The 15,240-nt window shown below is 36.6% G+C and overlaps 1 protein-coding gene and 1 pseudogene across 2 annotated transcripts; one reads left to right on the top strand and one right to left on the bottom strand.

Moving 5' to 3' along the window:
* Positions 1-1,403: 1,403 nt before the first annotated feature.
* On the top strand, positions 1,404-2,418 carry LOC103719506 (ethylene-responsive transcription factor ERF020 pseudogene; annotated as a pseudogene).
* A 1,310-nt stretch (positions 2,419-3,728) lies between these two features.
* HSD5 (hydroxysteroid dehydrogenase 5) lies at positions 3,729-8,967 on the bottom strand. 2 transcript variants are annotated; one of them, XM_039134085.3, is made up of 6 exons: positions 8,638-8,958; positions 6,854-7,046; positions 5,875-5,960; positions 4,989-5,120; positions 4,687-4,851; positions 3,729-4,112 (listed from the first exon to the last, which is right to left on the bottom strand). In XM_039134085.3, exons 1-6 carry the CDS (start codon positions 8,818-8,820, stop codon positions 3,861-3,863), a joined length of 1,011 nt encoding a protein of 336 aa, XP_038990013.3. In that variant the 5' UTR covers positions 8,821-8,958; the 3' UTR covers positions 3,729-3,860. The 2 variants fall into 2 exon arrangements, with proteins under 2 accessions (XP_038990013.3, XP_088571063.2); XM_088714937.2 differs by lacking the exon at positions 4,989-5,120 and having other exon boundaries at positions 8,638-8,967.
* Positions 8,968-15,240: the final 6,273 nt, after the last annotated feature.

Consider the following 15,240-nt stretch of genomic DNA (forward strand, 5'->3'; position numbering starts at 1 on the left):
ATCTCAGTGGATTTTAATTTGAAAATCTTGATGTGAAAGTGAAATTGCCGACATGGTGATGCAGAACTCAGAATTGAAATTAGAATAAAAATCGAAATGACCATATTTTCCGATACGTTAGTTTGGCATCAGGATTAGAATTTGAATAAAATTTGAATACTAGAGAAAAGTAGGAACTTGATTTTGATGGTTGGGATATATCTATTTCTATGGGCCTACTTCCAACCAAAGGTGGAAATTAAAGCCACTCATTTCTGTTTTCATTTTAGAATTCAACTCCTTCCAACCAAATATGTCTAGAATAGGTTATGAACCATCCTAATCTTAGTAAATTTTGACTTGAGAATCTTGATGTGGAAGCCAAACTGCCGACATGGTGATACCAAATTTAGAAATCATCAAAAGAAAAAGTTCAAAAGAAAAAGGGTGGTCAATTTAACACGTGATCCAGAGTGCATGGCCTTGGTCTCGTGGACGGTGGACACCTTCGAGAAGAAACCATGACTTTTGGAAATTATTATATTTTGCAACTTTGTGACGTGAAACGCTTAGAATAAGCCACGTGGCAAAGCTGTGGCATCGTCCTCAGGCGAGGGGCACGTACAAGACAAACCCTTTGTACTAAATAGACTTTGGTATTGGAATAGATTCTACCATCAAGTGGTTTTTCTTTTTGATGGTAAAGCTTTTTTTTTTTCCTAACTAATATCAACAGATACATTCTGATATTAGAACTATATTTTTTTCTCAGAAAAAAAACTATATATTAATAAACGTTGGGGGAAGTAGTTCACTTCCTCCTTTTTTTTTCCAAAAAAAAAAAAACACTATATATTAGAGAAAGCTTGATGTACAGGTAAACAATTTCTAAAGTACATAATTATTTGTATGCAGATAATTTACACCTTATAAATATTATTCAATGTTGTCGGCTTTTATTTTCGAACTCAAATAATAAAATTTTTGTTGTAAATGTAAACATGACATCTTATATCGATGATATATGCTACATACATTCATGCGTGAGCATCCACGTCACACATGAGCCCCCAAAGCTGAATCCAATTGTAGGTAGACTCCGAAGGCCACAAAGTAATATTATATATTTATATCATTCTTCCACGTTGACTCCATTCTCAAAACCAAAGTGCTCTCCTTATCCCAATCCAATCCATATGATTCAGATTGCATGGCAAATACTAGCCACCTATTCCACCCTCCTCCTCCCTCACCGATTTTTGACTTCGAAAATATTGACCAAGAACCCAAATGCCCATCCCAATAGGTAATAGTATTCTTGGTCAACCCCTGTACAAAAATCCAAGAAGTCCACCCCGGGGTTGACCACCCTCTCTCTTCATATAACTACAGACACATGAGCTCCAATTCAAACATCCCTAGCTCGAGATACAGAAGAACGCTCGACCAAGCATAAACGCCAACCACCTGCCGGATTCCGGTGAACATGAGCCGAACGCAAGAAGGCGCCGCCACCGCCGGTGAGAGGAAGTACAAAGGGGTGCGTCGTCGGAAATGGGGGAAATGGGTGTCGGAGATCCGGGTCCCGGGAAGCCACGAACGCCTGTGGCTCGGCTCCTACGCTACCCCGGAGGCTGCAGCGGTGGCCCATGACACCGCCGTGTTCTTCCTCAGAGGGCCTGACTGGTCGCAAGGTCTCAATTTCCCCGACCGCGTCGCAACGTATCCATGGACTGGCTTGTCGCCGACGTCGATACAGAGGGTGGCGTCGGACTCCGGGATGGCGGTCGACGCGCAGTTGGCGGTCCGAGTGCCCCAAGCCCAAATGCAGCCGCCGGCACAGAGGGCTGAGGATGGTGCAATGGAGGATGTCAATGGGAGAGAGGGTGGAGAGCATGGTTATTTGTATGAGGGGAGTGAACTTGGAGGAGATATATGCAATGAAGACATGGATATCATCTATATGTAGAATCGCTATCAGAAGTTAAACTTGGAGATGAAGAGCTACACTTGACACCATTTGACAAGTTCGATTCCTGGTTTTTAAGGAGGGAAGAAGCCTATACTGAAAGGTCTTATTTGATCCACTTCAAGTGGGGGGAAATATGCTATGACTTTTGTTATTTGAAAAAAATGGTTAGAAATTTTTTTTCCTAGAAAAAGAATCCTGAGATACTGCTCTTGCTGTTTCTTAATATCTGGATGGTTCAGAACTTTGATCGCTTGAAGACTTTTTGACTGTTTCCTGCTTCCGTTTCAAACTCAGCTTCTGGTGACATAAAAAAAAAAAAGAAGAGAAAAACGTGGCTTTCGGGAACTTGTGGTGTACATCACTAGCTATTATTTCAAGTACGGAGAAGTGGGAGAGGATCTATTTAATGAAAATTTTTGACTACTAGTGGCTTAGCTTTTTGTACAGGTAGAAATCCAAAGACTTGCATGCATAAGAGGTCAAGCTTTTAAGGATCAATTCCTTGGATAAAGGCAGGATTTGATTAGGGAATAAACCGTGAATAAAGTTTCAAATACACCTTATAATTGTCAAAATAATCTTTAAAAAAGTGGACATAAGCAATATATAATCACACCACTAGACCTAAGCTCTATAGGCTGTGAGGAAGTCCAAACTGCTGGATTAGCAACAACTAGTTGGCAAAACCAAATCTATGAGTTTGATTTCCCTCCTCGTACATACTAATTGCAACAAGTCTCTACAATAAAAGATGGCAATTAAATACCAAATATCTAAGTAATGGCGAATGAGGATATTCAGCATTATTAAATCTCTAATTTTTGATCCATGAAATTACTGTAACCAGGTCGATCTTGGAGCAAAACCTTGTGTGCATTCAGCTCCTGCAGGCTGAAATCAGACCAACCTAAATTGTTTTGACTTCATCTCGAGTAACAATGATATCATAGGAAAGAAAACCCCATGCAGGAGATTGGGGGCAGAATAATTCTTGATTTCTCATATGTTTCATAAATAAGAAGACAAGCATAGCATGTGCTAGATGCAGGTCATAAATAACTAATAAATTTTTAAAAAAATTGTCCAGATAGACGAAAAGACAACCCTAAAACAATTCTCTTCATTGAGAATAGGTCTATTTCTACTGATAATTTTTTAAGAAAAACATATTTTCCTATTATTTTTAAATAAATGAATTATGTATGTTGAAATTGTTTTGAATTATTATACCATTTATTTGAGGATGGGTCTATAATGGTTTGGTAAAGTTTAGAATTGGTCTACTCTCAAAAAAAAAAAAAAAAAAAATCAGAAGAGGCCGCTTTTGCGCTAAAAGAAAAAAAAATCATTTTACACCGACAAAAATAAATTTAATTTTTTAAGATTCTTAACATTCAACACACAAACCCAATATCCCATGATGGGCTCATGGAAAACTATACCATAAATCATGATCCTACTATAACTCTGCTTCATTGTCCTCGGTAAAATTGGAGCTAACCAGCAAATGTTTTGAGCAGCTTCCCTTCAACAGGGAGAGATTTTTTTTTGTTACAACACAAATGTGGCAAAAGTTCTGCAAAGGTCTTCTTTCACCAAAGAAGAAGAAAAGCACTAGCTACCATTACTGTCTTAATTATTGATAAACTCAACCTGGTAGTTCTCAAGAGTATAATTCTAATAGCTTATGGAGCCGCAACCAGTCCTACAAGTCATCAAGGATGCAATGGTTAATTAAGTACTTAATAGAATTCTGATAGGACAATACTACCAACTCTCTGAAAGAAGACTAGTTCATGTTTTATTCAAGCACTAGCTATCACAGAATTCAGTTTCCTTCCTCCTGATCAAGAACAAATTCATCCAAAAAAACTAACAAAACCTTGCATTCTGAATTGCTTACAAAGCTTTATTCAGCCATTGGTTGAGGCCCTGGGAGGAGCTTTCGAGAAGGCGAGGCATCAAGAGGTGGCGGCGGCATTCCAGTTCCCGTGTTCGAGAATATCAAGCGAAAAGTCCAACCTAGAACATCAGGAATGAGCACCCGGTAGAGTAGAAATATGTCATACCAGCTGGGATGCTTGACAAATGCTTCACCCCTACAAGCCCCAGAGACCATCTTCCTCGCAAACTCCTCGACTTGTCCTCCTGTAAGGGGCTCCTGCACACAAAGAAGTACAAGATATTGTTAGTTCATTATACATGCTCTAAAATTTTATCCCAGAATGCTAGCCCTTAGACTAGCTGAAAATGGTGAAGGTGGATAATATATTGACAGTCATTTAGAAAAAAGAACCTTAAATTGTCAATAAAGGAAGAGGAATAATGTAGTTCTCTCATTCCACTTCGATGTGTATGAAGGCATAGATGTATTTCTACCATATATCTACTAACGCAACACTGCCAAAAGATGGATAAATGGCGAAAAGTTTGATGGCCTAATTAAAAATTTTAACACTTTGAAGATGCAATAAGAAGAAAACCCAAAAATATACCTTTACAAAGATCAAGTTTGTGCATAAATATCAAGCACTTAAATGTAAGACAAAAACATTCTTATGGACCAATAGTGTATCTTCAACTAGAAAGGGGTTGCCTCATCAAACATATATACAGATGAGGCAACAAAAGCATGCATGTTGGCTCTATAAATTTGCTTACAGAATTGCATGTTTTCAACATGTGTGTTTTGATGTGTCTGGGTCTGCTTATAGTCTATTAAAAACAGTGGTTACCTCTCTTTCTTCCTTCCATTGCATCTCTGCGCCCTCCTCAATCATAAATTTTCCCCGGCTTGTCTCGCCACCGATCCAGCCATGGGTTGCAATCGTGATCCCGACAGCATCCTTCATTTCGAATCTAAGTGTCTCGTAAAAATTTATCAGAGCTGCCTTGGCTGCCTAATAAATAAACAAAGAAGAGATGGCTTTACACAATTCGCGTTCATTATTAAGCTCATCTATTAATTGATTATGCTTAGATTCTGTTCTTTTCTTCCTGAAGTAATAGACTTAGAAAGTGTTCTTTCAGTACTCACTGCATACAGGCTCATCCTTGGCATAGGTAACCAGCTCTCCACAGAAGCATTCACAAGGATCTGACCACGGCTTTGCCTCAAGTATGGAAGGGCAACATACGTGGGATACACATTTCCCCAGAAATTGATATCCTGATACAAACCCACTCAAAATGGAATTTGCAGGAAAAGAGTTGGAAAAGCTTGCAGTAATACTTTAGCTAGCCCTTAAAATTATCTCTGGTGATGATGGATTCATAAGGCTCATGCTCTATACTTTGAGAGATTGGTCGCATTTCAAGATCAAGTAGACCTTTTTAGCATTGCAACAGCAAATAAACATTTCATACTTCTATATCATGACACTCCATAAATACTTACTTAAACTGTTAAAAAAATGGTCTTTTGTGAATATCCAGGCCTCTACATTGACTAGTGGAGGAAGAAAACAATGTGACAATTTCCTCCTTTTTCGAGAAAGCAAATATGTAGTGAAAGTGCTTGAACCAAAGAATTAACTGCTGGGGAGAAGGATGCCAACTTGCTGATGTAGGTTGGTGTGGCAGAATATAATTGAGCATGTTTGTTATTTACAAGTAGAAGATTAATGCCTTTCTTCTAGATAACAAAACCCTTCAATCAACAAAGGAAGAAAAGCAATATAGAGGATCTTAATAAATTTTAAATCTTCATGTGTTCTGCAATTTTCCAGACACATATAACTGTAGCTCAGTAAGATTAAGCTAGTGACCTACCTTCATACTCAGGCTTCATAAACATTAAGACACTCAAACCTTCTAAAGTAAAACCATGACTCTCAACCAATGTAGTTACTCTCTGCATCTCTGAATCTACTGAAATTATAATTAATGAGTTAAGAGGAAAATTAGTTAAACGGTCATTGTACCATCATATGTGGAAACACTGAAGTGTCTGTTGCCTCTTCGAAAAAGAAGGTATGGCCCAAGCTTGCAGAGTTCACAAGATGGTTCACTGCATGTCAAAAAATAAAAATAAAGTAATGATATGCAAAGTAAAAAAAAAGGAAAAAACTAAACTCTTGGACTTTTTTTTTTTGTGTAACCTTAGTATTTACAGTTCTCCTACTTTAATAGTCACAAGCTTGAGATTGCTAAATTTTTATTGAATCTAAAATATAAAAATATAACTCCTTGATTGAATTTGCTAGAGTTGTCAAATTGCTCAGATTCTTCACTTTATTCCATTAAATTGAAAGTTGCTTTGTACTGCTAATATAGTTTGGTCATCTCTTTGGTACATGCTTCATTGAGGAATCAGAACAAAGAGCTGCAAATCACCCATCATGACAATTTCTTGGCTATTATGTTTTCTGTAACAGTTAACAATTTAAAAACTTAACCGTATAGGAGGAAAAATCTGAAATTCCAAAAAATGTGAAGGATTCATGGAATTTTCAGAAATAATTTCGAGAAAGCAAATTACAAAGAAAACACATAAGAAACAAATCAAGAAATCTTATACTAGTGCCAGCTGAAAGAAAAAGCATGACATTGGAAAGACAAAAATGAGATCAATGACATGCTTGGATCTTTGATAAAGTCTCAAATACCTTATAAATATGGGAAATATCATACAACTTAAAGATCATTTTGACATGAATTCAAGCAACTGATCAACGAATGCAAATTTCATAAGTACTTGGGAGGATTTATGAATAATTCATAAGGACCTTCCATAGTAAATCAAATGCATGCGATAGTTATAATGTGGAGTGAATTGAAAACACGTGTATGGATTGCAATGGCGAACCAAAGTAATTCGGAGGCTTTTCTTTTTCTCCCAGACCTTCACCTATGTGATTTTTGCCTGCATAATGCATGATGAGATGGATGAGAGGTACTCACATTGGCCAAAGTAACTGATAGTTTCATTGATGAATCTTCTGCAGTCCTCCTCCTTGACAACATCAGCAGCTATCACAATGACTTGCTTTGCACCCAAGAGCCTAGCATTCTCCCTTATCCCTCTCAGTCTCTGCTCCCTCTTTGCCACCAGCACCAGATTTGCCTTCTTCCTTGCATATTCATAAGCTAATTGCTGCAATTGCAGTTACTCAATCATTTTGATCCTTACGGGGGAAAACGATTAATAAAATATGATCAGACGCTGATAATTTACATATGCATGCATCTATGTAAAATATGAACCATGAGAAATATTAATAACTTTGATGATTTTCCTACATTAAGATAGCTTTCTGTTTATAAATTACAAAGATAACACTGAAAAGGTGTCCACAGATGTTGATCCAAATAATAATAGTCATTTCCTAACAAGATATCCTTGGCGACTGAAGATTTTGTTGGACAGAGGAGTAAAAATGGAGCTACCTTAACAACTTCATAATAACCCTTTATGCATACCGCGTCCTTTGTTAGCAAGGATAAATTGGTCCATGCAAGTACTGCTCCCTTTCTTGGAGGTGCCCTTTAGAGTATTTGCTAGATCATTTTATCATCTAGTTTTTACTTTGACTTCCATTAGCTGTATTCAATTTAAGACTAGTAAACATATTTATATAATTAGGTTCTAACTAATAGGATAGCCAAGGGACTTAAAGATTAGCTTAAAGAGAATGCAAACTGACTCAAGCCACCATTTATCATGATGATGGCTCGTGATAAACTATAATAATATCTATGTTTTTATTATTTAGAGTGATAGATTTTGCATAAATGAGTAAGACCAAAGAAAAAAGAGTTCTCTTCTTTTTTTTTATATATATATTACTGAATATAATCAACATTGGCATTTGGACATACATTATGGTGAAAACTATGAGGATCTATAATCCTTAGAGTACTTATTCACTTTCTTTACTTCGTTTGCATGAAGTCCTAATGATTTCATTTTGATAACTTCTCCTCAAGAACAGAAGGAAAGTAAAAACTTCTCTAGGCAATTATTTGCTATTATTAGTCTGAGAACAAGATTTGCTACTATGCTCTAGACCTGCACTATTACTGTGTCTATACAATAAGATGAAGGACCCAAAGCCTAATAGAGGATCAGGACACAGGGGAACAAGCAAATATGCACACATCTGTTTGTCCAGTTTTATGTGGGACAGGAGTCAGGACAGTGACCAACATTTTCTTTTCATCTTCTGAAAAGAGTACTGATACCATTCAAAATAAATCATGATTGAAAATAGGATATTGAACCTTAGCAATTTAGCACAGGGTAGGTAATTCTAGGTAAATTAATTAGCCTCTAAGATCTTGAGCATAGGTTGATCAAGATGCATTTGATGATTCCAAGCAAAATAGTGGTACATTTCATGGAACCAAATAATTTAAAAAAAAAAAAATACCACAGGCAATCTTTTAAAGCAGTGGCTATTAACATCAAATGATTAACTTAATTAGGTTCATTATCTCAAGAGTAGCTATATTCTAAACATTGACCATGAGAAAAGTGGCTCTAAAAGTAAAATTATAAAATAATAAGATATAATTGCTATTGAACACAACAAGGACCAATTCAGAAAATTTGAACAAAAGAGTAGAAAGTAATAAAATCATCATCCTTTTTTTTGGGGGGGGGGGGAATTCATTTCTATTCCACGCATTTACTTATAATTAGAACACCAAGAATTCATGCAAATTAACTGTTCTATGCGAATTACCTCTCCGATGGCCGAAGAAGCCCCGGTGATGACAACAACTTTGTTCTCCATGTTTTCTTTGTACAAGCTGCGAAATATCCACTCCACTGAGTGCAGGAAGGACAGGGTCGGCCATGCAAGGGCCATCATGACCATGCTCGTTGGTGGCACCACAAAATTTAGGATAGAGTTCAAAAGATCCATCACCCCAAATAACACAGAAAAGAGAAGAGAGTGGGGATGGGAGGAGTGCTTCCAGGAGGCGATAAGCACGAGAACACACGCATACAGAGAGAGAGAGAGAGAATAAAGTAGAGGTGCATGCGAATGGAAGAACACGTTGTGCTTGAAAAGGTGGCAGTGTGTCGACAGGTGGAAGAGTTATTTTGGAGCTTCTGAATTCGGTTCCGGGTTGCGCTATTAGCCTTCCGGATCGGTTCTGAAAGCCGTTTCGTCTTGTTGCCACTCTTTCTGAACTCATGCTGGACTCAGCCATGCATGATAAAAGTTGCCATGGCCTGGGCCATCTTGTGAGCCACATGAAAAAAAAACCCAGCTTGAAGTATTCATGTGTAGGAATGGACCCCATTTTTGTAAGCTTTTTAGGCTTGGGCTTGTTCGTTGAATCTTTGATTGCTTGGAAACGACTGGGACTTCGGATGGATGTACATGGTCATATCAATCTCATGACAAACTAAAGGGTCCTTGTGCTTATCAAGCTGATGTTGGCATGACATGGCATGACTTCATTGTCTTTGCTTTGCTTTTTCTTTTTTTTTTTCATTGAAGAAGGGAATAAGGCCATAGAAAATTCCTTCAACGAATGTACTTCAAGTGCAATCCTAGGAGCTGTTGGAGTTTTAACTTAAAAAAAATAAATTTCAAAAAATAAATAAATAATCCTTACCGATTAAAATTTAGATAGTTTAAATATTTTAAAATATTTATTTTTTTGGGATGTTTTTTTCAGAAAAACTGCGACTCTTCGAAAAAGAATGTTGGTTTTAGCTTCCATAAGAATGCGATGTTTTCGAAACACCGTATATCTCATAAATATTGCACCATACATCGATCACCAGACAGAGTCTATAAATATTTAATAGGCTCTGGGACCAATATTGGATTACTTAATTCACATTATTATTTTTCTGTTTTTTGAGGAGAGACAAAGAATTCTACTCTTTTTTTTTTCTTCTTTTTTTCCAAGCTTCTTTTAACGTTTTATTTTCATTTGGAATATGAAGAAATTGGTTTGGTCAAACTTTTCTAGTAAGGGTGCAAATAGATCGGATCGGGTCGGGTTCTGAGTGATTCCAATCTGATCCAATTTTTTGTTTGGATCCTAATTTTGGATCCAGATCCGATCTGGTTGAAGATCGGGTCGGATCGGATTCGGATCCGAATCGGATCCAATTTTTTATGCTTTGGAAAATGGATTTGGGCAAATCTAATTTGGTCATATCATAATTATGAGGTGCTGGGCGACCCATGACTCGAAAAGACTCGCTAAGTCATGGGTTACCTTGAGTCAGAACAGGTGACCCATGACTAACTAAGTCAGTCTACAAGCCAAATGTCATACCACGCTACTTTGTATTTATATGACTGATTGGACGGAACTTGGTGTCTCCCAGCTCCCCTCTCACGAGGACAAAAAAAAATCCCAGACCTTCTTCCAAAATCCAATTCCATTGCAGAAAACCGGCACATGACCCATATTCAGTTCAGTGTTCCCTCACTTTCGCCCTTCAAAAGTTAAAAGAAACAAAAGCCTAAAAACAGAATGAAAAAAAAAGGCCAGCTACCGAGACACCAGAGGTATCAACGGTGTAAGCCGAGTGTTCCCTCACTTCTCTCTCTCTCTCTCTCTCTCTCTCTCTCTCTCTTTGGATCCATTCAGGTCAGATCAGATCCGTTCGATAAACTCGGATCCGACCCAGAAAATGATTCGGATTCAATTTAGAACCCAAATCGGGCCCGCAGGTTTTAAAATTCGGATCGGATTTACACGGATCGGGTCACGGGTCGACCCGACCCATTTGCAACCTTACTTCCTAGTGATCGTGCTTGTTATAAGAGAATCGGACTGAGCCTGGTTATTGTACCTTAGGGACGAGATCGTCTCAAATTTACACATAGGAGGTAAATTACGTTCTTAGGGCGAATCACACGGCTTGATTCAAGCGAATACTTCTTTTATAATATTTTTATAAAATAAAGATATAATATTTTTAGGCAAAATATATATTTTCAATAGGAGCCTCATGGAAATTTCTCTCACTAGGCCAATATATTTTCTTGTGGTTAGGAACAGTCCTTCAATCTCTATTCATGTTGTGGTCGGATACAGCTGACTCGAATGAGTTAACTTCGTGATGAGCTTCTTAACCAAAATTAGCTAGTTTCAAGCAAAATCTGACTTTCTTGCAGATACCTCATTTTGGGAATGACTAATATGCAAGCTTGATGTAGAATATGTATTAGTATTAATTTGACAAATTAATATAACAATAATTATTTGTTTTATATTAACAACTAAAAAAGTTATGATATATATGATGTTTTTATATGTAGGTAGTTTGAGCTTCATAGACATCAGGTTCTAAGCAAAATGTGATCCAGCCAAGCACAAGCTGCCCTTCAATGACTCGGCAAATGGACAGCCGTGTTGAACAGCGTAGTCATTAGTGGATGCTATCACCCACTATTTTGTGACAGTTCCCAGATGTTGAGGTGTCGTTGAATGGACCAAGCCATTACGTAGTTGTCTCGGTCGAAAACGTTATATTTTCTATTTCTAAAATTAAAATATAAAAAGGGCGTTAAGAAAAAGCATGTTATATGCTATTATTTTTATTTTTTTAAAAAAATATTTTATCATTTTAAAAATATAAATAATAACTTTCAATATTTTAAAAACTAAGATATTTATGATTTTTAATATCATCATCGATGCTGTCATTATCACTGACGTTGTCACCTCCATAGCCACCTCCATCTTCCTACACTACAACTGCCATCCCTTTCGATACCACCACTAATATTGGTGCGCCCTCTATCACTTCCATCACCTTTTGCTACCATCTATTTTCTCTACTACTCCTCCGTTTCTATCATTACCAACTCCATTACCTTTAATAAAATCGTCACTGCCTCCGCTATTATTGCCACCACTGCTATCTTCAGTAACAATCGTGCTCATCGCCATGAAAATTTTTTATTTTTATTTTTGAAGATAGAAAAAGAATGATCCTTACATCCCCTTTATCCAAAAAAAATAAAAAGTCACACCTAATTACCTAATAAACAATCCAGCCAATCCTCCTTGGAATAATGTTAATTGATTTTCATCTAGCTACAAAATGTCTCCGATGCCTTTCTTCCCCCATAATCAATATTATCGAAGGCCAATGTAAGGACTATTTTCTAACCTTCAAGAAAAACTTGTTCACACTAAAGTTTTAATTCTACGTAGTTTTTCTGATGCATGTAACATGATAGAATTGCAGCTTGTGACTAGTAGATATAGAGGTAGGATCCTCTACAATTTAGTTTTGTATCACAAAATGTAGGACAATATAGGATAGTTGCCACATCATCCATCTCGGAGACAGATGATTGTGATTTATCTCGAGAATAGATATGGTCACAGTGAGTGCCAAACATGACAAGCCATGAACATAAGCTACATGCATCCATCTCCGATATGAATGATGTAGCAGCTATCTAGAACTGCATAATATTATGTGGTGCAAAACATGCGCCCTAGAGGATTCCGACTCGGTGGACATGGTCTTTGCATGATGTCGTGGATTGAGTAGAATAACGAGTGAAAATGAGCTCCATCATGAGCAAACTTCTCTTCCAATTTGCTGCCTCTGATGGAATATCATCTATTTTGGCGCTCTTGATTGGGGTGTTTCTGCCAAATACCTTTGAATAAATTATTCAATAGAAGGATAATATAACAGGATGACTCAGGTACCTTTAATATTTTCAATAATGTTGCACATAAATAATGGACATCTATTTTTGTCCAGAAAGGGCAGTGTCTACTAACAGTAAGAAAGTTTCAGATCTGCTTTCTTTGCATCTATGACCTTGGAGATAGTAACACCACAAACATCTAATTATCCTTTTATTTTTGGGTCATTGCAATTCATGTTGATGCCAAGAGAGCAACCACCACCAACTTTTTAAATATTAAGTAAAATTTGTCATCACATCTGATTTGGATACTTTAGTTTTTCAAGAACTAAAATTGCTGTCTATTTAAAAAAAAAATCAGATATCAAAATTTATTTTGCAGTCATTTGAGTTGTAGTGGCCTGTGATGGTGGTGAAGCTACCATAGTTACCATGGTTAGTTTTGATTTTCCAAAATTATAAAAATTAGATTTTTTTTAGTTCTCACAATTTTTAGAGATATTTTTCAAAAAATAAAAATAAAAGTGGGAATTACATTGAAAGCAATTAGTTGGATACCGCGGGTACATATTGTTCATTTGAGCTTTTCATATTTATCAAATCTTGAACTCGAATTCTTTTGGTTTTCGATCTCACTGAACTGGACTTGTGATTAGTTCCCAATTTGGGCTGGAAAATTCTGAATCGACCCATAAGAGAGACTGAGAGAGAGAGGGGGAAACTTCTTTTGGTTTTTCAAGCCTTGCCTATGGCCCTTAGCTAGCAATTGATGACCAGCTATATGTGAAGGGAACAATGAAGGAGCCCACTTCAGGAGTTAACAGCACTTTATTTTATTTTTCAGATACATCAAAAGCAACTTTATCTTGGAAGTTACCACATAATTGCCTTGCACTTCCAAAAAGTACTATATCATTGCCTTGTCTTCCGGTGGTCCTTTCCCTAAAGCTTGATGTTTAATTAAATGTGAACCTAAAACCTACTCCACCATGAGTCCTCCTCACAAGTCAAATAGGTATAGAGGGGAAAAAATCAAACCATGGAATAAAGTTGTGAGAGCTGCATGTGTTTAGTCCCACGTGGATTTTTCGCTGAATAGATCTTGAGTATTTATATGGAATAAATAAATTCAAAAAATACTTTTCGACTAATCTTTTTTTGGTGAGGTCATGGGTTGTGGCATAAGTCATTGGCCATGAGTAAATATATTGTCCACAATTTTTTTTCGAGTGCTGCTTATTTTTTTTACCCTAAAGCATCGAAGCATTATCATTGAGGATATCAATATGCTTTTATCTCTAAATATTTTTTTATAAAAAAAATGGATGATTATGATCATTATTATACTATTCATTTGTTAAAAAATAAACAGCATTTCCTTAATTAAATATTATTCTCCATGACAATTTATCGTATGGTTACTGCTTACTACAAACTTTTAACGACCATCGTAATGGTTTATCTCGTCCCTACCAATGTCAATACTGCCATCATGATAAATGGTTTGCAGACCAGAGCTCTCAGTAAAAAATTACTTGGCTGGTGTTGCAATCGTGTTGGCCTCCTTGAATTTTGAGGTGTAATGTGAGTTATGCTGCATAGATTTGCTGCCAAGTAAAAAAAATTGATCCGAGATTGGGATTATATCCACTTCAAACTCGCATGCCATACACCATAGATTTTGAGATTAGAATGTGGTTGTCTCACCAAACTTTTGTTCTATCATTTAACATGGTATGAGGAGTATGCTAATCGCGAAATCTGTTGCCTATGTTAGATGGGTTTAAAGTGGAAACATAGTTTCTATCTTATAGTAAATCTAAACAACAACCCAATTGCATTAGCTATTGCCATACATATAAATATGCATTTTCAATTTCAAGCTGACCATTATTTAGTTGCTAGACTATATTAAAATGTGCTGCTAGTTCATTGTATGTTTTAGTTTGGTGAGAATCAAATTCACCATCTCGGTACTGGATTCTGTACTGGTACCATTCTATTACAGTGTCGATATGCGCTACGAGATGGCGAGATGTACCGAGTGTTGGTACGGTACGAGACTGCATACTGATGTGAAATTAAATTAGAGTTCTAGCGTATTTGATCGAGCAAGATTTGTGGGAGATTGTTAAGAGCTTAGAAATGGTGATGCCATCCAATTATACAAATGCAAGAAGAAAGTGAAGAATCAAATTTGCTAGAGTAATGTTTTGTCTTTTAATTGTAGTAGATGAGAAAAAAATTATGCATATTAAGGAGTTCAGGAAAGCTTGGGGTCACAATTTTAGTTTTTGAAGTGCAAAAAAGGTGAACTAGTTGTTTTTAGAGTTTTCTCCAAACTTGAAGAGTTAGTTGGTTAGGAATCATAGTTAGATTTTGAGGTAGCTATAGAGTATAGATTCTACGGTTCGTTAGGAGTATAGTTTGCAAGACTATTCATGCAAAACGATGCAGAAGCTATCCTAGATATAAATATTTCTTGTTATGATTTAGTCATCCTTGAGGATGATAAGCCAAAGCTTATGGATAAGGCTTATATAGAAATTGTGTAGGATGTGGAGGTAATTTATAGTGATCTAATTATTCATGAGATGGAAAAGTTTGCTAAATTTGAAGACTCATCCATGTTTAGAGGGAGCTTGTTACGTGCAAGTGCATGGAGCTATAGAATATGATAGACTAAGCCATATGGGT

This window comes from Phoenix dactylifera, chromosome 2 (assembly GCF_051530095.1).
Source record: "Phoenix dactylifera cultivar Ajwa chromosome 2, Ajwa_hap1_PhDact_Kaust_v1.1, whole genome shotgun sequence".
Classification (NCBI taxonomy): Eukaryota; Viridiplantae; Streptophyta; class Magnoliopsida; order Arecales; family Arecaceae; genus Phoenix; species Phoenix dactylifera.

Coding starts and splice junctions, on each gene's coding strand:
- HSD5 (XM_039134085.3), bottom strand. CDS start 8,820: ATGGATCTTTTGAACTCTATCCTAAATTTTGTGGTGCCACCAACGAGC. Junction 7,047..8,637: donor CTTCTTCGGCCATCGGAGAG/GTAATTCGCATA, acceptor CTGCAATTGCAG/CAATTAGCTTATGAATATGC. Junction 4,113..4,686: donor AATGGAAGGAAGAAAGAGAG/GTAACCACTGTT, acceptor CTTTGTGTGCAG/GAGCCCCTTACAGGAGGACA.